Consider the following 24,983-nt stretch of genomic DNA (forward strand, 5'->3'; position numbering starts at 1 on the left):
GCTCAAGCCCTAAAATTATTTTCCTTTTTAGGCTCAAGCCCTAAAATTATTTTTCAAAATAGATGGACGGGTTGGATTAAACATATTCATCACGTTGGGCCCTGTAGATCTCCTAGCAGTACTGTCCATCTCTAGCTAGTTCGTGGTGTATTACCCAATCCACGCCAATCCAAATGTAAGCGGATTAACTGTGAGTCTGTGACCCAGGCATAAAAATATCTCTGTGCCGAGGCTTTGGGGGGTCTGCAGAAATGTCCCTATCAAATCCACTCCGTCCATCTGTTTTGAAAGACTACAGTTGGACAGGATTCTAAAAATCAGAGAGATCCAAAACCCAGGTGGGCCTACCAACAAAACAGTGGGATAGCAACGTCCTCCAATGAAACCTTCCTGTAGCTGACCACGGAGTTTATATGTCACCGCCGGGCGTTAAATCCCCATTGTTTCTTGTGGTGTGGTCCACATGAGTTTTACATCTGCCTGATTTATTATATCGACACTGTTCATCCATTTTTTGAGATCATTTCAAAAGATGGTACCAAAAATGATTCATATCCAAAGCTTAAGTGGACCACGCCAGAAATAGCAATGGGAACATTGATTATCACCGTTAAAACATTCGTAGGCCCACAATAAGGTTTATTTTCCATCCAATCTATTCATAAGGTCACGCGGACCTGGATGAAGAGGAAAAGGAAATATCATCTCCATCTAAAACTTCTGTAACCCTATGAGGGTTTCAACTGTGTACGTTCAATCCCCACCGCCTTTTGCAGCGTGGTCCATTTGATCTTTTGGATATGTTTTATTTTTCGTTCAAGCCGTAGAACGAGCTCGCCAATGAAAGGATTGATGGGATGTAACACATACCTCATAACAGGACCCATAGAACTTTGGTGACGTCAATACACCAGCCACATCGCTGGTGTGCGGTGCACAAGCCAATCCGCTTCCGGCAGTAACATGGATGGATGTGATATTCAAATCTTTTAAATTAAGGACAGGGAAGGAGAAATTGGAAACGGATTGGCTACTCCCTATGCCACTAGCCAATGGCTAGTATGCTGTGGGCCCCACCATGATGTATGTGTTTCACCATGCCATCCATGTATTTTCCTAGATCATTTTATGGTATTAGCCCAAAAATGAGGTATATCCCAATCTCAAGTGGACCACATTACAAGAAACGGTGTTGATTGAGCGTCCACCATTAAAAGCTTTTTGGGATCATAAAAGTTTTGGATCAAGCAGATCTTTGTTTTTTTCCCCTCATCTAAGTCTGAATGATGTAATCAACAAATTCGATGTCAAATAAACAGTACAAAAGGCCTTAGGAGGATTTTAATGATGGATATCCAATCACTATTGTTTTCGTGTGGTGTGATCCACCTAAGATTTATATCCATCTCATTTTACTATAGTAAGTGTACCATTTGGCTTAACCATGCTATTCTCCTAACTTTTCTAAGCACTTTTATTAGTACGGAAAAGTTATAATCAAATTAAAACTTATTATAAATAATAAAATAAAAATAAAAATAAAAAAGAAAAGAAAATTCATCCGTATATTTGATGAATTTGGTGTGCATAACCCTGCATATCGGAGTTGGGTGGCTAAAGCAGCTCGTCCTACCTCAAAATCATATGATGGCGTGTAGAATAACTCATTTGGATTTGCGAGTTGAGCCCATTTTAAGGTCCTGACAGTACAAATCACTTCCGCCTCTAATTGGACCTTTTCTAGTTGATCTTGGCCATAAAATAGTCCACAACCCGCTCTACATCAATTAGGTACACCATCTCATCATGTTCACAGTACAAATCAGCTCAATCTAAAAAGTCAGATGGGCCATGGCAATGGGAACAATGAAGTCAGGTGGGCCATGAAATGGGAACAATGTCAAATCATTTGTAAAACCTCTAACTTCATTATGTGTGGCCTGCCTGAATTTTAGATCATTTTGATTATCGGAATCTGCTATCAGCCTTTTAGATGCACCTCATGATCAAGTTGCAGCAGTTTGTAAAACATGGTGGCCCCAGAAAAATAAAAAAAAAAAAAAAAAAAAAAACTTATTTTTTGTATCCCCTTTACATTTTCCGTATAGTGTGGTCCACTTGAATTATGAGTCATGCTGATTTTTAGGCCCATGGTCTAATACCAAGTGATGAACCTAATGTATGGAGTGGATGTCACATAAAGTATAATTAGCCCAATAGAGTTGGAATCTTGTAAACCACTACTTACAATAATTGTTCTTATAATAAGGTTGTTGTAATATTTAAAATTCACATCAACTGCTCCTATAAATGATTGGCGGTTGTTTGGGTTTTATATCTAGCAAGTAAGAAAAGAGATTTAAAACAATAATAAATAAAAGACTACGAATTCAGGAATCCACTTATAGCAATCATAATATCTCATTTATTGATTCAATGTATAACTTAATTGTAATTGAAGTTCTATCCTAGCCAATCAGAAGATAATTCTATTAAACCAATCATCAACATCAATAAGAACTTGAATTCGATTAAACGATTCTCTTATCAAACACTCAGATCTCAATCACAAGAAATCAAAAGCGTCTAAAGCACTCTTAGGCAATAATAGATCAATTAATTATACAAATTGAATCCTTCTCTAATTCAAGATAAACAATTATTAAATCAAAGCATTCATTGTACTCGTAGTGCACAACAAATTCGGAAATAAAAAAACTCAAAGGCTTTAAAGTAAATCAGAGTGGAAGGTATCAATTAGATCCGTGATTGGCGCTGGTTGGCCAATTTGATCTTGAGCTGGAAGGATGGATGTGGAGTCTGCACTTCTATACGGAAAATTGGAAGAGCAGATCTACGTGAAGCAATCATAATGGTTCGAAGTTTAAAGGGGCTGAGAAAAAGACTTTGCAAGAGGTCGTGGTATGACCTGTCGCCTAGGCAAGTGGTTTGATTCCTTCATGGTGAGTTAGGAACTGTATGTTGATGACATGTAAATTGCCAATTATAACATGTCTGAAATCAATGTACTAAAGACTCGGTTAAGTGAGACATTCAAGATGAAGGGTCGAGGGGCTGCAAAAATGGTTCTCGGCATTAAGACTGGAGGAGGAGTAGGCTTTGGTTATCTCAGATAGAATACCTTGTATAGGTATTGATCAAGGATGTGATGGACCAAGAAAAGTCAGAGAGCGTTCCCTACGCATCTCTCATTAAGTTTTCCTCAAGACATGTCCCAAAACAGATGAGGAAAAGAAAGATATATTTCATAAGCCTTATTCGAATGCAGTTGGCAATGCATGCCATGGTCTGTATTAGACCAGTTATTTCACAGGCTATCAATGTTGTGAGCAAATACCCCAGCAAATAATATTGGATAGTGGTGAGATGGTAAAAAGAGTATGTCTTTCTTTTTTTAGAAGACATGAGCAAAGGTGGTTGGGCACGTGGATTCTGATCGGGTAGGTATGCTCACCTAGAATGTTCTTGCAGAGAAGTTCAAGTTTTGTGCGACTTCTCTAGGCTTAGCGATGGTATAAAAGGAGGAAGGAGTGTCCACAAGAAACTATGATGTGATGTAGAGATAAGAGAAGAGGTCAAGAAGCTACACGGTTGAAGATTGAAGACATGGCGGAGATTGTTAACATAACAGATGTCTTAAATCTGTACACCGCGCTGCTCGACCAGTCGAGGAGCTGGCTCGACTAGTCGAGACCCGCTCGACTCAAAGTCTAGGGAGCTATGTTTTTAGAGGTCTGAGCCGCTCGACCAATCGAGGGTCACGCTCGACCAGTCGAAGTGGTCCTTCCACCAGTCGAGGCCTTGACTCGACTAGTCGAGGGTTATGCGGCCCACGCATGGACTGCGTAAATTTGATGCGGTTTCTGAAATTTTCCAAAGTAGGTGCGTAAGTGAAGTTTTCTAAACTATAAATAAGGGTCCCTAGGGTTATTCTAAGGTATTCTAAGACTTTCTAAAAGTTTTTTAAGGGTTCCTAAAAGGGTTTTTAGGGTTTCTAACGGGTGTGGCAACGGTGAGATTCGAAGTTGTTCAAATTAGGTAAGTCCTCTATCTTTGTAATTTATGCTTTCATAGTGGAATTTTGTCACTTTGTGCCGTGGATTTTTTTTTCCGAAAGGATTTTTCACGTTAAATTTGTGTGTTCTCTTGTGATTGATTGCTATCTTAGATCTAGATCTATGTGATTCCGCAGCACAAATTCCCAACAAAGGGTGGACAGGTCTGGCATACTATTTCCACTTATGTGGTCCACCTGAATCATTGATGTGGTTGAATTTTGGGCCTTGTGCCTAACATGGGCTGACACATCTTATAATTGGAGTGGATTTCACATAATTGTTACTGTGGGCTCCACTTGAGCCCACCCCACGTTGGTTGCATGTAAGGTCCTTTGCGAGCGAGACCACACACAGGTCTCTCTATATTTGTGTATAACTGGTTGAAGTGATGAGGTCGATCACTGTCTTCCTCATAACTCTGGACTCTTCCTAGAGTTTCCTCTAATTCACAAAGGATAAAAATAGAAATAATTTCTAATAAATTCAAATAAATTAATTGATGATAAAAACTAAATTACAATCCTTTAAATAATGAGCTCAAACTTAGGACGAAGTTTTAGACTCAAACTCACTAAAAACATAACTTACTATAAATAATAAACTTATTATTTATAGACTATCTCTATTCCTCCTAGTCTTCATGGTTTTTGGCTAGAAATAGTAAGTGTCCCATTTGGCTGAACCACGTTATTCTCTTAATTTTTCTACGTGTCCAATTTGGCTGAACCACGTTATTCTCTTAATTTACCATCGAACTAAAACTTACTATTTATAATAAAAACAAAATTAAAAGAGATTTTTGACCATCGATCTGATGGCAAATCCGATGTGGGCAACCTGGTATAGTGGGTTGATTGGCTAAAGTAGCTTCTCTTACCCCAAAATTATATAGGATACATCCAAAAAATTATCACTGTTTGCAAGATATGGCTGTTTTAAGGTTCTGATGGTCGATCGGACCTTCTCTGGTCCATCTTTACCATGAAAGGGTCCGCGACCCGGTCTACTTCAGGCATTCAAAGCAAGGTTGGCTTGGGTCCCATCATTTCTAGGGCAGGTCACAAATTGAGAAATGCCATAGGTACTTGAGCAAGTAGGGCCCACAAGTTGACGGGTAGGCCCACCACTGGTGTGGCGCTTGTGCGAACTATGGAATGTTCATCATCCAGGCACCGTCTTATATTTGCCTTGCTCAAAAGTCCGGTTGTTCCATCTTTCAAGAGGGCTGCACCGGTATAAAAGCTAGACATAGCCATTGTCAAGCTGTCAATTTCTGCATGTACGTAGACTGAGAGATGCACAAACGGGTCTCTATTTTTTTAACCTTGAAAATGACCTCAAGCTCAGAGTAAAAGAATTAAATGATCAATGCGTTGAATATTCAAATCAAAGCATATTTTAAAGTGAATATCTCTCGAGGAAGTCTAACACAAAAACCATTTTACATCATTTAAAAATAATTGCAAACATAATTGCTATAGTTCCCAAAATATCCGGTTACAATGAATTTTTGCTTTAGCAATTTTTTTGAAGGAATTATATGAATCACGACCTTAGGCTTTACCCAAGTTTTAAGAAGAGAATGGTTGCTGTTTAACATTATAAAGGCCCAAAATTGGTGACGAGGACTTCCCAAACAGAGAGCTTGGGATCCATTGGCAGCCTGGTCTCGGGTACTGTTACAGCCAGGCTTATTTAAAATTTTGATTTCGTCGGAGCTTTGTCCGTTGATAGCCTGGTCTCGGGTAGTGGTATCGGGTACTCACACACCCCCCCATGCATGCCCATGCACTCACACCACACAACGGACGCGGATTTCCCGCGAAAGCTTTTCACAGGAAATTCCCAGGCTGGAAACCTAGGTGGGGCCCACCGTGATGCCCACCGTGATGTTTGTGAGAAATCCACTCCGTCCATCCGTTTTCTGAGATATTTTTAGGATAAGAGGACAAAAATGAACCGTATCCAATACTCAAGTGGGCCTAAAATGTGAGTATTGAATGTACACAGTTGAAATATTCGTGGGGCCATAGAAATTTTGAATTAGGCTAATATTTATGTTTTCAGTTCATCCCAGTAGGAATGATGTTATTAACGGTATGGATGGCATGTAAACATTGCTTTCTACCCCAGAGAGTTTTCAATGGTAGGAATTTTCCTACCCACCTTTTCCTCGGATCCTTATCACTTTTGGTCTCGAAGTCCTAAAATGTGATCAGAAAACAGATTTACGGTGTGGATTTTAAAGGCTTTCGCAGGAAATCCGCGTCCCACCACAACTGTGCTCGAACACATGACCTCCAGTTGAAACTCTTGTGAGTCTACCACTGGGCCATAGGGTCGCAGGCCACCCATTGACAGCCATTGACAGCCCTGCATGGGCTTCACTTGTCAAAATTGAAACTTTAGCATTTAAGCCTTGCGTGAGGATCCTATCATGCTTCTCTTTGTCACATGTGACACTCGTGCACAGCTATCTAGACCATCAAAAAAAAAAGAAAAAAAAGCTATCTAGACCATCGGAAGTGTGGAGCACATTGCCGACAGCACACGTCTCTAAATGCACACTGATTAAGAAATCTTAGCCATCTAATTTATAGCTATCAAATGGTTTTTTTAAAAAAATAGTGACAGTACCAAATTACAAGGGATAAATTAGAACTGGTTGGTTCAGGTCTCACTTTCATGGACCTAGCTAAAATCAGTCTAGTCGTGGCCATCAACGTGGACCCGATTGAAAGGAGGTCAGAGTTTGATAAGTCTGCTCCCAGCCATCCAATTAGTTATAATGAAAATTATTGTTATCATTATATGAAGATTTTTACAATAAAATGGCTATATAATTTGGATTTTACCAAATAGTTCCTCTCTCTCTCTCTCTCTCTCTCTCTCTCTCTTATTATTATTATTTTTTTATTTTACAAAGCGGAGAATTCAAAATTGTTACGCTCAGATGGAATATGTCTGACATCCAACCCATCCAAGAGGTGCTTACCAACATGATTATTAGGCAAGCAAAAAATGTTGGCAATCACAAGGCAGGCCAATCCATAAAAAATAACATACCAAGCTCGAAATATACATTCGCAAGTTTTAGCCCATCTAATAATTCGATCGCTGTTTTTTCCCCTACAATCACAATGGTGGATGCATATGTTGAATGGCTTGGATGTGACACGCATACCACATGGGGCTCCATAAGTCTTCATTTTTCAGTAATTTTTAAAGAATAAGTGGATGAAGACATTTTTATAATTTCCTTCCGCAAAAAGCACCTTCCCGGAATTATTTGGTAAACTGTTAATTCCTAAAGAATTTTGCAGTAAAAATTCTTGTTATGTATATATACTGTATCAACAAAATGGGATTTCCAATGCTGTCACGTTGCCGTGCAATTTGTCTATTCATTGGGTGGGGCAATCATTTAAATGACGTTATTTCTCCCAAACCCCTCACAAACCTAAATTCAAAGACTCGACCTACTCGTTCTCAATCGGATTCAGTTGGGACTTCAAGGACAAGACCCGGGCCTGAAAGGACCCGGAACCGTCAAGACACAAACCCAGTTGGCCCGGGTCGAGGTATGAACCCGACCAATTGGCAACCATACGAACAATCGGTTCCCGTCCAGTCGCCATTTGTAAGGCTGGGAAGGTAGAAAGTCAACGTACAAAAGAGTCGGACGCGTATTAGGTACTTCCCCCGCTTGCCAAGCTCAGGAAAGGCAGAGGCTCCGATGGCCCTGAGGGGCCACCGTGATTTATGAGTTTTATCCACACCGTCCATCCATATTTCCATATCATTTTAAATGGCTAAATCAAAAATAAGGCAGATATAAGGCTCAAGTGAACCACACCACAGGAAGCAGTGGTACTAAGGACGCCTTCATCCATTGAAACCTTCTTAGGGTCCACTGTCAATTATTTTCCATCCAACCTGTTGATATGGTCATATACAATTGGATGAAGCGAACAAACAAATATTGTCTTGATCCAAAACTTCTGTGGTCCCTAAGAAATTTTCAACGGTAGGAATTTAATTCCCACTGTGTGGTTCACGTAGGCATTGGACATTATTTATTTTTGGTTTCATAATCTAAAATGATATTTAAAAATGCATGAACAGTATAGATAAATTTCATACGTCACAGTGGCCCCTCAGTTGCCCTGGAAGCCTCCATGTGTCCCGAGTTCGGAACAGGCGGGGGTAGTACCTAATCCGCGCCCAAAAGAGTGCATGAGCTGGAGAATAGCTTAGCATGCGGTGGGCTTATCAAAAGTCTGCTTTTTAACCCATTTGGAGAGAGAGAGAGAGAGAGAGAGAGAGAGCAAATATCATATATATCCTATTACATAAAAACCATACAAGGTTGCATAGGGAAAAGAAAAACAGATCGAAGGACACTTAAGGGTCTCATGCCCCAAGAGCTAATGTGCCCCATTTATTCTCACATTATCAAACCTACTAAGGCCACTTCTCTCCAACTCCTCACTTCACCCTGCATCACATTGTTGAAACACTTGTTAGTATATTTATACGTAAAATCTATCACAAATTGTATATACTCACATGCCTAATAACCCATTACAGTTTTCTTTTTTCCATTCCTTCTCTCGTTTTCTGGTGGATAACACTTGGTCCGTTCCATGTTTTTTTTTTTAAAAAAAAAAAAAAGCTGATTCAGTCGTCGGGTGCACAGGTGTATGTCGTGATTTCCTGGACCATCCATTTTCTTCACACAGATGTGGCCACATCATGACTGTATAGCATACATACACAATGGCCCACAAATGAATGGATCAGATTTCACCCAAATGCAGTCTAGAGAGTATAGCGTAGCATCTCAATTTCCTCCCGAAATTGTTACCCAATGCTGTAAATTCGTCTTTGCTCCTGGAGTTTGGAATTTTAGCCTGGAAAACCAGTAGGTCCATTGAGTAGATCCATTAGAAAATAGGCCATAGACCACATAATTGCATGTCGTGGGAAGCATTGGACCTCTTCCCTTGTTCTGTTCTTTATAATTTTATATTATATTTTTATTTTTCACTTTCAAGTTAGTATAAAATAAAATATTTAAAAGAAAGAGATAAAACTAAAAAGAAAAAATGGTGGTAAGAAAAGAATATACTTAGTGCAATCGGTAGACAGGGCAATCTTGTAAGGAATGCTGACACCGCATTTCCCCGGTAGTCCGGCAGCTAGACCATAATTGAGGCCAGAGATGCCTGCTGAGGCACTCTTGATGCACCCGCAGGCCGCCTGGCGATCGGGTGTGGTCTTGGCACTGCTATTTAGTGTTTGGATGCCTTTGCAACAAGCAGGTGGCAAAGCTCCCCCCGAGCGGAGGTAAGAAACGCACGGAGACAGTGCACTAACCACCTGCCCACAAGTGATAGCAGCTTCAGCGCGGGGCGAGGTGATTAATGCAAATGCCAGCACAAGGCATACAAGGGTATGAACTCTAGCGCCAGCCATGACTTGCTATCACCAACACAACTACTACTACAAATGTCTTGCCTTTTTATCTAATTGAGTATGAGACTTTAGCTTGTGTTACGATCTTCATCTCTCCCACGAGGGGTTTATATAGAGGTTAGTGCCGATAGGAGCTAGTTGGCCTCAATTGCATGACATTATGAGAAAAGAAAGGACTAGACTAGGATGGTGCGCCACCGTTTTCACGATAGTTGGGATTCGTCCTCCATACATCTGTCATTCCTGCGGCCATCTAAACCATCGAAATTGTGAGGGCCTTTGAGTGGAGTGGACAAGCAATCGCACCTGTCCATCTGGTTAAGCAATTGTACCCATCAAATTGATTGCTATCTAATGAATGGTTAGAAATGGAAAAAAAAAGAAAAAGAAAAGTGGGTGGTCCAAATTCTTTTTCCATTAAAATAAAAAAAAAAAATTAAAAAAAATTGATGTTGAAAGTGGACAATACCACCATTGTGTATCTACACTATATATAATACGAGTAGAGTCTAGCCATTTTTAACCCTGCAGTTAATCAATGAAAGGTGCGTTAGCAATTAGTTTTGGGTGTAGCTGACTGTCCAACGAAAGTATTTAATTGTCTTTTGAATTTATTGAGGAGAGTAACTCGCTGCTACTATTCCTCTTTCTCAATAGCCGGCATGTGCTAGAGGGACCATGTAATAGAGGGTGTTGTTGCAAGAATTTGGTCCACCCTTTGCCGAGATTTGAGTACTCAAAGCAAATCTTGATCCTGCACAGAAAGGTAAGCAAAGGAGACCCCCCCTAACTCAAGCAGGGTACCCTCCGACGCCAAAGTCAGGCTAGAGAATCTGGGTCTAAGTAGTGTAGAGTAGAGAGGGTGTGAGATATTGTGTACATGTTCCTGTAAAAATATATTATTTTTATACCTGAGGGTCACTTAGGACGTGTCCGATAATCTAGGCGTGGTCATAGCCACTAAGCGAGGGCTATGCACGCGCGGTAATTGGCAGTTATCCCAAGATTGTGCCAATCGTGCCGCGAGCACTACCTGATCATGGCGCGAGCACTACCTCTGCCAAGACTGTCTCTATCCGAGCCAACCTCATGGTTCGAACCTTACTCGATGATCCGAGTCAACGAATGTACGGAAGCGGGCTGTTAATACACTAAGTAAAGAAGCTTTGCTCGGAATACTAGTCCTCCGTTCGAGATAGTGACCCTCGGCTCGGTAGTACAATGGTCGAACAGATGCTCTCCCGTGTTCTGAGTTGTCTCAATTGGGTTGGGCGTGATGTCACAGCTCCAAGGCCCGACCCGTCTTGTAGAGTGCACGACTTATCTCAAGTCCAGGGTCGGTGTCATCATTCAGCCAGAATCCTCGGATCGGACATTCGCCTCGGGTCAGATATGTGTTTGCTCAGGGGCCCGATCATTGATGTCGGAGTTAATCTCGATTCGACTTGGTTCAGATTTTTCCATAACAGAAGCACCCTACTCTCTAAGTCCGAGCTCAGACTCAAAGAGTAATGGAAAGCGAATCGAGGCCTGAGGAGATGAACCACCGATTTCCTTGTAACAATTAGACTGAACGAAGTGTCCCCATTATGGTTTTTGGGATCCATGTTTCGCACGGGGCTGGCCGTCACTCCGGCTCTTACCATTGCGCATCGGCCATGTGGCCGCGGATGTCGAAGCAGTTCAGTTGAGTGGATCAGGGGATGCCACGTGTATCTCGAAATATGAAGGGTCATCGGCGCATTGAGCGCTGGCAGCTCACAGATCAAAACGGTGAGTAAAGATAACTATGCATTAACTGTTGACTGCGCGCAGGTCGGGATTACGTTCGGTTACTCATATCATGGATTGCCACGTGCACAGGAGGTCTCGAATCCAAGCCGTTTCAACTTCGGCTATTACTGCCCGTCATGATGGCAGGCGGTGGACTCAGGCTATAAAAAATCCTGACGCCTCTTCCATTTCATTTTCCCTGCATTTGAATACTCTTGTGGCTTTCTCTCGTCCCCGCCCTTCTTCCCGAGACTTGTTGTCGGTAAAGAGGATTCCATTCGGGCTCATCTGCCGGAAAGGGATATCGTCGCCGAAGTAAATCGTCACAGCACTGTGAGTCTCCTACAACTTCTTTCTTTATTTCACAATGTCGAGCAACTCGGACGAAGTCCACGAGGTCTTGAACTAATCGGAGCCCGAGAGTACAGATTCCGAGCGTCGGAGCTCGGAAGGTCCTCTCGAGGCCATCCCACTCTACCCCCTACCCAAGAGGAGTACTGGGGCAAAATCTAAGGCTCGGGCTAAGGGAGCAATGAGGATATCCCGAGACCCTGCTGGGAGGTCGTTGACCGGGCCCTCGGGTGGCCGGTCTAGGGTTGAAACTCTGTGGGGATCAGTCTTCATTGAGTCTCAGTTAGCTCGCCTCCGAGCCGAGTGCCAGATTCCAGATTTGGTGCATATGAGCGCTCCTTCTAACATAGATGGATTGGGAGCCCCTTCTGATGGGGAGATAACCATCTTCAATTGCGCCTTACAATGCGGACTCCAGTTTTCGCTTCACCCCTTCATGCACGAAGTGCTGGCGTGGCTGAAGCTCGCTCCAAGTCAGCTCGTCCCAATTACGTGGCGTATCTTGATATCGTCGTACATCATCTAGCGACAAGTAAAGAACCAGAAGTTTTCGTCAGACGAGTTCTTGGCAATGTACCAGGCAGGCACGATAAGGCCAAGCCATATTGGTACTATCTCTCAACCAGGGCGTCATACACTCCAGGTCTCGTCGCCAAACTTCCTACTTCCAACAAAGATTGGAATGGAAAATGGTTTTAAGCCTCGGGAGAGTGGGAGGCTCCGACATTTGAGTTCGGACACCTCCGAATCTGAGTACCTACCCAGTTCAGCCTCCGAGGTACTGAACCGAGTACTTTTAGATTTTCTTGTCTTTTTCACTCGCAGCTTATTCTAACAGCCTCTGCTCTTGCTTGTAGACTATCCGAAGGGGGCGCCAGAACTGTCTTCCCACCTTAGAGCCCAGATAGTCAGGGCTCGTCTGCTCGACAGACTTTTGCCGGCACTTAATTTTCAACTTTTTCAAGCACCGGTAAAAGGACAATGGGTGTTGGAAAATTCTACTCAATTATGACGACTGCAAAAGCGTCGGTAAAGTATGATTAGTGTCAGTAAATCCTTCTCTGCATGTGCTTGTCTGAGCAGCAAAGGTTTAAGGATGCTTTTTTTGACATTTACCGGTGCTTTTAACCACAGTAAAAGGTCTTTTTTCTTGTAGTGTATGATATGACACCAAGTCCTTATCATCAACCATTAAACCTTTGTGGTGCCTACTTTTGTGGTGCTTGCACAAATCCAAACCGTCCACCATTTTCACCATCTCATTTTAGGGTGTGGGTCCAAAATCCAATAAATCCCATGAATTTGAAGGTCACATGATTGGAAATGATAGGTTGGTAGCTTACCACTATTGAGATTATTAATGGTCTACTATTTCAATAGGGTTGTTAGTGGGCCAAGCATAGGCCAGGCCTGACCCACTAGAACCAGCCTGAACAGTTAAAAATCCGAGGCCAAAGCCAACCTGAACTTCAATTCAAACTTCGTGAAAAGACGTGACTTATTCTAAATAGTAAACTTATTATTTTTAGACCGCCTCCATTCCTACTAGAATTCATGGTTTTCAGCCAAAAATAATAAGTATCCAACTTGGCCTAACCACATTATTCTTGTAATTTTTCTAAGCGCTTTTCATATTACCCATGAGTCCTGCAACTCAAAGGATTAAAATTTATATTTGAGCTAAAACATGCAATTTATAGTAAAAATAAAAATAAAATGGACTTTTGACTGTTGATATGATGGAATCTTGTAAATCAAGCATGGGCAACCGAGTGTAGCAGGGATGGTTGGCTAAAGCAGCTTCTCCTACCCAGCCCAAAGCCATATGTGATATGTCAAAAAACTCATCCCGGTATGTGAGATAGGACTGTTTTAACGTTCTAATGGCTCAGGTCATTTACACTTCCGATCGATCCTTCTATGATCTATCTTTCCCATGAAAGTGTCTGCTGCGACCCACTTTACATCTGTCCGAATATCGTAACTCGTGTCCTGTATTCTACTGCAACCCAAAGGTAGGAATGCAACAACCTAGTGGGTCATTGGACTCAACCCAATAGCATATGGTTCCGGATCTGAAATTGGACCCATCGTATCAGGTCCAAGGTGGCAATAGGCTGGGCTGGGACATATATAAGTTTGTGTTGCAAGTTTGCATATGTGTACAGGCGCGTTAACAAAGGTGTCAAAAGGTTTGTGTTTTACACATGTGTACGGGCACTCATTTGATGAAGGTGCCAAAAGGTCTATGTTTCACATTGGCACGTATGTACGGGCATTGCTTTGATGAAGGTGCCAAAAGGTTTGTGTTTCACATTTGCACGTGTACGGACACTACTTTAACTAAGGTGCTAGAAGGTTTGTGTTTCACATTGGCACATGTGTAAGGGCACTGCTTTGATGAAGGTGCCAAAAGGTTTATGTTTAATTCACTTTGGCATGTGTATGGCCACTGCTTTAACGAAGGTGCTGAAAGATTTGTGTTTCACACTAGCACATGTGTAGGGACACTGCTTTAACGAAGGTGCCGAAAGGTTTGTGTTTCACATGTACACGGCACATGTATGGACACTGCTTTAACGAAGGTGTCAAAAGGTTTGTGTTTCACACTGGCACATGTACACGGACACTGCTTCAACGAAGGTGCCAAAAGGTTTGTGTTTCACATTGGCACGTGCACAGAGACTGCTTTAACGAAGATGCAAGAGGTAGGGGTGTACATCGAGTTGAACCAAGCTGGCCTCAGTTCGACTTGACTTGGCCACTAGCTGACCTCAGCTTGAACTCGGCTCGGCTTGGTCCTCGAGCCTGAATGGCCAACTCGGCTCGGTTCGGTCAACTGTTCGGTCCAATTCGAGTCAAGATCGAGCCAAGTTCGCCATTGCAGCATTTCCACAAACACTTGGAATGCACCTTCAAAATCTCACAATGTGTAAAACAGAAACAATGGTTTTACAGGTACTTTATCAAACACCTTCTAAGCAACATGAAAACAAGGAAAAAGAAAAGAGTATTTGTTTCATGTACATACCTTCCTTGCCACTAACCACACTTCATTGAGTCATTTCATTAAACACTTGGTGAGCAACATCAATAGCAAAGTAACTGAGTCACCGAATTGGTTCGATCCGAGTTCGATTCGAGTTAGATTTCATCCGAGTCGAGCTGAGCTGAGGCCAGCTCGAACACGGCACGAACTCATTTTCGAGCTCAAAAAATTATCAACTCGACTCGGCTCGAACTCAACTTCAAACCAAGTCGAATTGAGCTTTCTCGAGTCGAGTCGAGCTAGCTAATCGAGCTAGCTCGGTTCGTGTACACCTCCGGCAAGAGGGTTTGTGTTTCACGTTGGCAAGTGTAGGAACGCTTGAAAAAATAAGTCAACACTGGCAAGTGCAGGAACGCTTGAAAAAATAAGTCAACATTTGCATTTAGGTACGAACGCTAGTTTTTATTTATTTTACTTATTTCTAAAATGTTGTATATTAATTATCAATCTTTAATTTTATATTTTTATTTTACTTATTTCTAAAATATTGTATATTAATTATCAATCTTTAATTTTATATTTAATTATAATATATCTATTCAAGTTAAATAAAGACACGGTCCAGTCTTCAAGTTGGACTCGGTTGGACAGCTAGACAAGTCTTCATGATTTTGAAATGTCAGGAAATAAAAATAAAAATCGCAAAAGATATGGCAAATATTCTCTCTATTTTGAGAGATCTATCTTCTTTTTTTTTTTTTTGAGAGAGATCATTTTGGGGCATCAGTGCACAAAGGAGGCACATCGAAGGCTCGATTAGACCGCACCATATGAAACAGATCCCGTTAAAAACCTCTCGAAGGCCACCGAAGTTATGGATCAAGCTGATGTTTACGTTTTCCCTACATCCAGGCACATGTGACCTTATTAACAAGTTGCATGGCAAATAAAACATTACGGTGAGTCCTACCAAGGTTTCAACAGTGGGAGTTATTGTCCATATTACTTCCTGTGGTGTAGTCCACTTAAATCTTCCATATGTCCCTTTTTTGGGCTCAAGCCCTAAAATTATTTTTCGAAATAGATGAACGGCTTGGATTAAACATATTCATCACATTGGCCCTGTAGATCTCCTAACGGTACTGTCCGTCTCTAGCCAGTTCGCGGTGTATTACCCAATCCACGCCAAGCCAAATGTAAGCGGATTACCTGTGAGTCTGTGACCCAGGCATAAAAATATCTCTGTGCCGAGGCTTTGGGGGTCTGCAGAAATGTCCCTATCACTCTGTCCATCTGTTTTGAAAGACCACAGTTGGACAGGATTCTAAAAATCAGAGAGATCCAAAACCCAGGTGGGCTTACCAACAAAACAGTGGGATAGCAACGTCCTCCGATGAAACCTTCCTGTAGCTGAACACGGAGTTTATATGTCACCGCCAGGCGTTAAATCCCCATTGTTTCGTGTGGTGTGGTCCCCATGAGTTTTGCATCTGCCTGATTTATTATATCCACACTGTTCATCCATTTTTTGAGATCATTTCAAAGGATGGTACTAAAAATGATTCATATCCAAAGCTTAAGTGGACCACACCAGAAATAGCAATGGGGACATTGATTACCACCGTTAAAACATTCGTAGGCCCACAATAGGGTTTATTTTCCATCCAATCTGTTCATAAGGTCACACGGACCTGGATGAAGAGGAAAAGGAAATATCATCTCCATCTAAAACTTCTGTAACTCCAAAAGGGTTTCAATGGTATACGTTCAATCCCCACCGCGTTTTGCAGCGTGGTCCATTTAATCTTTTGGATATGTTTTATTTTGCGGTTCAAGCCCTAGAACGAGCTCGCCAATGAAAAGATTGTTGGAATATAACACATGCCTCGTGACAGGACCCACAGAACTTTGGTGACGTTAATACACCAGCCATATCTGGCGTGCGGTACACGAGCCAATCCGCTTCCGGCAGTAACATGGATGAGAAATTGGAAACGGATTGGCTACTCCCTATGCCACTAGCCAATGGCTAGTATGCTCTGTGGGCTCCACCATGATGTATGTGTTTCACCCATGCCATCCATGTATTTTTCTAGATCATTTTATGGTATTAGCCGAAAAATGAGGTATATCCCAATCTCAAGTGGACCACATTACAGGAAACGGTGTTGATTGAGCGTCCACCATTAAAAGCTTTTTGGGAGCATAAAAGTTTTGGATCAAGCTGATCTTTGTTTTTTTTCCCCTCATCTAAGTCTGTATGATGTAATCAACAGATTGGATGACAAATAAACAGTACAATGGGCCTTAGGAGGATTTTAATGATGGATATCCAATTACTATTGTTTTCCCGTGGTGTGGTCCACCTCAGATTTATATCCATCTCATTTTACTATAGTAAGTGTACTATTTGGCTTAACCATGCTATTCTCTTAACTTTTCTAAGCACTTGTATTATTGCGAAAAAGTTATAATCAAATTAAAACTTATTATAAATAGTAAAATTAAAAATAAAAAGAAAATTCAACTGTATATTTGATGAATTTGGTGTGCGTAACCCCGCATATCGGGGTTGGGTGGCTAAAGCAGCTCGTCCTACCTCAAAATCATATGATGGCAGATAGAATAACTCATTCGGATTTGCTAGTTAAGCCCATTTTAAGGTCCCGACAATACAGATCACTTCCACCTCCTATTGGACCTTTTCTAGTCCATCTTGGCCATGAAATAGTCCGCAACCCGCTCTACATCAATTAGGTACACCATCTCATCATGTTCACAGTACAAATCAGCTCAATCTAAAAAGTCAGGTGGGCCATGGCAATGGGAACAATGAAGTCAGGTGGGCCATGAAATGGGAACAATGTCAAATCATTTGTAAAACCTCTAACTTCATTATGTGTGGCCTGCCTGAATTTTAGATCATTTTGATTATCGGAATCTGCTATCAGCCTTTTAGATGCACCTCATGAGCACGTTGCATGCAATTTGTAAAACATGGTGGGTCCCACAAAAAAAAAAAAAAAAAAACTTATTTTTTGTATTCCCTTTACATTTTCCCTATAGTGTGGTCCACTTGAATTATGAGTCATGCTGATTTTTGGGCCCACGGTCTAATACCAAGTGATGAACCTAATGTATGGAGTGGATGTCACATAAAGTATAATTAGCCCAATAGAGTTGGAATCTTGTGAACCACTACTTACAATAATTACTCTTATAATAAGGTTGTTATAATATTTAAAAATCACATCAACCGCTCCTATAAATGATTGGCGGCTTGACCTTGGACTTTTTCTTCCACTTTGTAAACCTTTGTCAGTTATAATGTATATTCACCCTATGTTTTGAGGTAAGGACTTCGCTTAAAAAATAAGGTAAAATGTCATTTAATTTTAGTTCTTTATCTTCATCCTTAGATGTGAGGCCCACCCTTGTGATGATCGAAACCAATCATTTAGTGGGTTTTCTTTGATGACCCATGGTTCAATTCAAGCCATTGATCTAGATACCTACTGATAAGCTTAATGGTTGCCTGACGCAGGGAAGGACGTGTTAAGGTGGAGCACCGTCCTCCTCAAGGGATAACTGTCATGAATCCATAGAACTTTTCAGGACTCTTAAGAGTGATACCTCGAATCTATTAGGAAAAGAAGGAAAAAAAAGTCCTAAAAAATTCCAAATAATTTTATTGATGATGAAAAATGAGTTTACAACTCTTTAAATAAGGCTACTAAACCTAGGGAAAAGTTTTGGAATTTAACTACAACTAAAACTCCTAGAAATTGTTACTTACTATAAATAGTAAGCTTACTGCCGTGAACCTCATAGTTTTTGGCCAAAAATAGTAAGTGTCTTGTTTGGCTCCATCATGCTATTCTCTTAATTATTCTAAGCATTTTGCACGTTGGACACAACTCATAAAGCCCAACAGATGAAGAGTTATAATCAAAATAGAAATTATAAATAGTAAGAATGAAAATAAATAGGGATTTTGACCGTTCTGATGGAATCTCGCAAATTCGGTGTGTGCAACCCGGCATTGGGTGGCTAAAGTAGCTCGTACTACCTCAAAATCATAGATAGCATGTTCGATAACTCATTCCGGTTTGCGAGATACGTTCGTTTTAAGTTCCGACGGTCTGGATCACCTCCACTTCCGATCGGGCCTTTTTTTGTCCATCTTGACCATGCAATTATCCGTGACCCGCTCTACATCATTGACTGCATCCACTCAGGTCAAATCTGGTAACTCATGTCTCGTACTCTAACTCAACCTAGAGGTAAGAATGCAAATGGTTTAGGGCAATCTAATGGGTCTCAACCCAGCATTGAATGGTTCCTCATGTGAAATTGGACCCACTGGCTGAGGTCCAAGGTGACAATGGGCTAGGCTAGGACAGTTTTGAACAAGGCCTATTAGATAGGCTAACCATAAATCTGGCCATCCCAAGCCCGGCACTGCTTGGTTCTCCAGGTTTGAAATGCGAGCCCTACCCAAACATTAGATTGGGTTGGCCTTGCCATCTATCTTTGAGGGATTTGTATACGGAGGCTATAAGGAATCAGATGATTTGTGTTTCACATTAGCACACAAAATCGTCATTTAGGAACGGTTTAAAACCGTTCCTAAATGCTTCAGAACAGTTCAGAACCGTTTTGGGTACCGCTTTAGGAACGGTTTTAAACCGTTCTGGTGCCACTGGTCACATTTAGGGCACAAGATTTTAGAAACGGTTTTGAATGCTTTTTTTTTTTTAAACAGAGCCTTCATTCCATGATAAAGAAACTGTACAAGAGACACTTCGAGCTGGCATCAGGCCAGAAAAGATGCTTGACGCCACCTATCATATGATTTACTGAGTCGCCGCATCCCTAATTTTTTATTTTATTTTTTTTACAAACCAAAATTTTAGAAATGATTTTGAATGCTTATTAATGTTGCCAACGGTCAGATTTTAGGATGGAATTTTAATAACAATTTTAAACCCCTTTGTTCATTGTATGAGAGAGAGTGGGGTATGTTACATCTCTAACAGGCTTAGTTTATTAAGGATGGCTCAGTAATTTTGATCTTCTCCTCTACTCAAGATAATTATCTGTGAAAAGACTTGCATAGCATTCAGATGCAGTATTGAATTGCATTGCACTGATTCACCTTCAACGGATGCATGTCCACCTCGTCTCCAAATTGCAATTACGCTAATGAAAGCAACTGCGATTAGAAGGATACTTCCTGAATGTCAGACTCCTCCATCATTTCCTGTTTAATAAATTGAATTTATGCAAATCGTTAGATTTTACATCCAAACACGGCCATACGAAGATGGATTAAGATTCAGGATGTCATCAACGGCTTCTGAACTTTGATAAGAATACAAAATCATATGAAAAACTGAATAGGATTTTGTTACATATTCAAATTTTCAAAGTAAACTAATCAGTCAGAATTCTTCTTACCTCAATTCATACGCAAATTTCTTATGGAACCCAAGTGAATCCACCTATGATAAAATACGAGGGTCCATGGTGGAATGTAAATGGGCCCAAAATGAGCATGATCGGACGATCAAAACAATAAGCTCAAGGGCATGCAAAATGGACAGTAGTAATTTACAATGGTCTTACCTGAGTGGAATTAAGGATCATGTGCAATCCAAGGTGGTAGCCATGATTGTAGGCAGCCCGCCAGAGTCCAAGAGTAGCAGCCATGATTCTTACCAGTCTTTCAAAGCAATAGTTCAGACTTCAATGAAAAGAAATGTACCAGAGAGATAAAAGAAGTTCAGCAATGGATTGAATCCACGTTCCATCAATGGCCATAAATGAGTAAGTTCTCACATCCATGGAATGGATTGAATCCACCAACCACATCCATCCACCCGTCCACCAATCTACTTCAACATCCTGTCCCTCCATCAATATACCCCACCTAAGATAAGTACAAAATACAACATGCAAGATCTCCCATTCTCAATTTTTTAATTCCATTTATGTCCTTCTTTGCTCCTAGAATCTTCTCAGTACTCCTACCAGGGAAACATCAGACGCATCCTTCATACCTCTATACTGTGATACTGAGTCTCCTTTAACTTTGCCTGTAACATTGAATGTAAATACAAGGCCGTATTAAAAATCTGTAAAAGGATCCTAGCTATTTGACATAAATACAAGGCTGATTATGACACACAGCAGGGCTCACTTGATGAATAGCTTGGATCTTACACAGATACACCACACTGGCACATCAGGCAAAGTGAGTCTTCTGAGTAGACATCACCTTTTTCTAGGTGATTTCTATTCCGTGAAAAAGGAAAAAGTGAGGGAAAAGGACAATCATCTCTGTCACTCGATGAAAAAGACAATTTAGCATCATCATTTTTCAGAAAGAAATGGTAGCAAAGACGGCCACAGCATAAAAATACAAACTAAGGGCCTGTTTGGTCATCTTCATAAGCAAACAAAGGCCCAGTTTGGTAGGCACCTAAAATTGAGATCATCACATTTCAGTTAACAGTAATTACGTATTGGAGATTTGGACCTGTAATACATAATCACAGCTAATATGAACTCCTTATGCATCATTTTAGCTAAGGCCTTGCTTAGTATACGCCTAAAAAAGAGCGCATCTCATTTTTGCTAACAGTAATCCTGTATTTGGCATCTTGATCTCTAAAGGACAAAATCACCGTTAATACAAACTCAGTATCAGAGATCAAGATCTCTAATAAATAACTACTGTAAACTAAAATGAGATCGATGCATTTTTTGGCATCGACCAAACAGAGCCTAAAATCAGATTGAAATCAGATTAACAGTGCCTAAAATGAGATCATTACTATCAACGAAAATAAAATAAGAGGGGAAAAATAAACTTGAAGTTAAGCTTAAGATAAGGTAACAGAGTATGGTAAACTCACAGCTAGGTGTAGTTAGCTTGAGAGTCCTGAAGCAGATGTCATATAGGGCCTCGTTATCAAGCACCATACACTCATCAGCATTCTCCACCAGCTGGTGGACAGAAACAGTATCAATGTATGGCTCGACCACTGTGTCAGAAACCTTAGGTGATGGGAATACAGAGAACGTAAGCATCATCAAAGGCATGTTTGGTTGCACCAAATATCATGATTTGTTTCATGATTATCAATTCAATTTGGTGTAAAAATATTTCATGAAATATGGCATGACCAAACACGCCCCAAGAAAGCAAGTGCTAACATTTCAGAATCAACATGAAAAAGATCTCACTGATCAGCAAAGTAAGATCATTCAGAATACCAATTGCTGCTGCCGAGCCCATACACAGTGGGCCCCATAGACCTATAAATCTTTTCACAGGAGGCATTTAGATCTGTGTTTGGTCATGCTGCAAAACTAAAAGATCCCTGCTAAAGCTACAACAAATACCCCATCAGATTTCAGTGGCATTACAGACAACTGGGAGTAAAGGGCCCCACCTTGTGTTTCCATATGAGGAGCTAGAAAGAAGCTGGTTGGAACTGCAGGAGAAACAGTAGCTGCAGCTTGTGTTTGATGATAATGATGATGATGTTGCTGACAATGGTGGTAATGTTGATGAAGGTAGGACACTGAAATTGATCATAAGATTTTACAACTCACATGATTGTCGGTTGAAATTTTTTCAAAAAAAGCTTTAAAATCAAAACCCATCAAGCAATCTGATGTTTCAGGCCAAACGATCAATAGATAAACAACATGATATTGAACTCTTGAATTGACAAACCTGACAGCATATATTCATTCATGATATTGAACTCTAATGCAAGAAGCAAATCTCTCCTATACAGATACTTGAAAATAGGCAACAACAATGCGGTGTTAGCTAAACTGGTAGAGTTTACTTTCAGTAAAGTGTTTTACTTGTGATATAATTCATTACCATGCAGTGATGATCGAAGCCATCAACACATTTGTCACAAACCTGCATTACATCTATCATGTCTAGTCTATAGAAACAACTAATCAAGTAAGTTATACAATCAAAACATATATACAGTCCAAAAAGGTTATGTGTCCAAAAAAGTATTAGACTATTGTCGCTAATCGGTGAACTCAGTAAAGCAATGATGCCATGCAACAAATGAGCCAATTCCAACTTCGCTTACAGTCGAATGATATCCGTCTAGCTCAGGCAATTCGACGTCTCCTTTGATAATGATATCAATGGCAACCTTGTAAACATCTTCTTGAAGAGGTTTACCATGAATCATTTGGGGCCCATCTGCCAAAATAACTCGCCCTTGAGCAATGAGCTCTTTACGCCAAGAGCACAACTTGCATGGCCGCATTCTCTCTACACATTAATGATTCCCAACTGAGGGTCCACCAGTCGATTGTAGATTCTCCGATTGAACTGAATCCATGCGTTGCTACTGTAATAAAGTTCCACACCATGTGTTATATACGATAATTGAAAAAAAAAATATTACTATTTAAATTTTAAAAAGAAGGATTTCAATGAAAATTGACCTAAATCATCTCTTTGATACCTCCAATTTGGTCCATAAGAAAATCTATTTTAGAAAATTATTACTATTTAAATTTTAAAAAGAAGGATTTCATTTTATGTTGAAAGACATCCTTTCTTTCCTATGAAAAATAAAATAAAATCAACCAATGCAGATATCCAAATAAATGGAAATAATAAAAAACTAGAAACATGAGAAACGACTAAAATACTCAAATCTACAGTTGGCAAGGACAATCATGGAAAGCTAAAATGCAGTGTGAACAGAAAAATGAAATAAAACGGTTATTCAACAAATCCAAAAACTAAATCCGTGTTCCTTCATGCTAGGATCTAAAAATCATGAAAATCTACAGCCTCGCAACCAAAAAATCGAAAAAAAAAATGCTAAATAATCCCCGTATGGATCAGATCAAGAGACGAGATCTCGTCCATGACTACAGAAAATAGAAACTACATTGAGAAAAATATCAAATAAAAATCTCGCATCTATGACTACAAAGTAGAGCTAAAGCAGAAAGAACGAAAAATCTAACAAATCGCAGCTTTGAGAGACGTAGAACGAGATCTGCGTCCTTACAAGCTGAGATCTGCTGGAGAGATGGTGATTGATATAGAAGATAGAAGAGGGAGATGAATTACTTTTCTAGGAATTTGTTGTTGTTGTTGCTGCTGCTGCACTCACTCCCTCCCTTCAGTCTTCCCCATTCAACCGTGGACGACAGATCACACACCCCATATGGAGCTGCTGCTGCTGCTTCTACAATATTAGATACCCCATGTGTGGAGACTATCATGGAATGGTTGATGTTGCAGGGAGAGGGAGATCGAGAGAGGGAGGGAGAGTGAGAGGGAGATCGAGAGAGTGGGTTGAGATCGGGAGAGGGAGATCAAGGGAGAGGGAGATTGAGAGAGAGGGTTGAGATCGGGAGAGGGAGATCGAGGGAGAGGGAGATCGAGAGAGGGTTGAGATCGGGAGAGGAAAATCGAAAGAGAGGGAGATCGGGAGAGGGAGAGGCAGATCGCGTTTTGGGGGTTTTGGAGGAATTAGGGCATTTTGGCGATGGAAATAATCCAGTAGTCTGCGGCATTTTGTATAAATGTGACTCTCGGGACATGTGGGGTCCACTTAGAGGGTTCTAATAGAATCCATTCCGTCCATCTATTTTAAAATAATACGATAAACTATATTAGTAAGAAATAAGAATATAAAACACTCAATCGGGACACACAAACAAAAAAGTGAAAGTAACAACGTACAACAGCCACTATTCGAGTACGGTTCACTACTGTTTCAAATCAGAAATGGCTTAGAGCCGTTTCTGAACCAAACTACGGACCGTACTTGATTGACGATTTTGGTGTAGTGACATGTGTATGAACGCCTTGGGTGGGTGTCAAAAGGTTTGTATTTCACATTTGTACATTGCTTCAAGGGAGGTGTCAAAAAGGTCTGCGTTTCACATTGGCACATGCAACACATTGACAGAGGTCCACATCGGCATGCATATGGACGCTTTGAGATAGGTGTCAAAATGTTTGTGTTGACAAAGACATGTATATGGACTCCATGAAGGAGGTCCACATTGGCATATGTGTAAGGATGCTTTTTTAGAGAAGGATGTTCAAGATGTTCAACCTCTTAGTTTTTATTTATTTAACATATTTCTAAAAAGTTTAATGATGTAAAACGTGGCACAAATACACTCTTAACATGGTTGAAGGAGGTGAATGGTAAGTTAGCCATAACTTTTGATCTGAGTATTGTTACGGGGCACACAACCTATCAATTTTTATTGAAATGGTCTATTAAAGGAAAATT

At 40.6% G+C, this 24,983-nt stretch overlaps 1 protein-coding gene and 2 long non-coding RNA genes across 3 annotated transcripts in view; all 3 read right to left on the bottom strand.

The window, feature by feature from the left end:
- The window catches only part of LOC131224757 (uncharacterized), a 99,223-nt gene that overhangs the window by 43,774 nt on the left and 30,466 nt on the right, over positions 1 to 24,983 (bottom strand). The window lies entirely within an intron of this gene.
- On the bottom strand, positions 8,432 to 9,631 carry LOC131224756 (non-specific lipid-transfer protein 1-like). The gene is made up of 2 exons (XM_058220098.1): positions 9,211 to 9,631; positions 8,432 to 8,577 (listed from the first exon to the last, which is right to left on the bottom strand). Exons 1-2 carry the CDS (start codon positions 9,555 to 9,557, stop codon positions 8,568 to 8,570), a joined length of 357 nt encoding a protein of 118 aa, XP_058076081.1. The 5' UTR covers positions 9,558 to 9,631; the 3' UTR covers positions 8,432 to 8,567.
- On the bottom strand, positions 22,616 to 23,221 carry LOC131224759 (uncharacterized). The gene is made up of 2 exons (XR_009161174.1): positions 23,164 to 23,221; positions 22,616 to 23,066 (listed from the first exon to the last, which is right to left on the bottom strand). It is a non-coding gene; the product is annotated as an uncharacterized LOC131224759 (long non-coding RNA).

This window comes from Magnolia sinica, chromosome 14 (assembly GCF_029962835.1).
Source record: "Magnolia sinica isolate HGM2019 chromosome 14, MsV1, whole genome shotgun sequence".
NCBI lineage: Eukaryota > Viridiplantae > Streptophyta > Magnoliopsida > Magnoliales > Magnoliaceae > Magnolia > Magnolia sinica.

Excerpts from the sequence above, each read along its gene's own strand:
- LOC131224756 (XM_058220098.1), bottom strand. The coding sequence starts at position 9,557 with ATGGCTGGCGCTAGAGTTCATACCCTTGTATGCCTTGTGCTGGCATTT.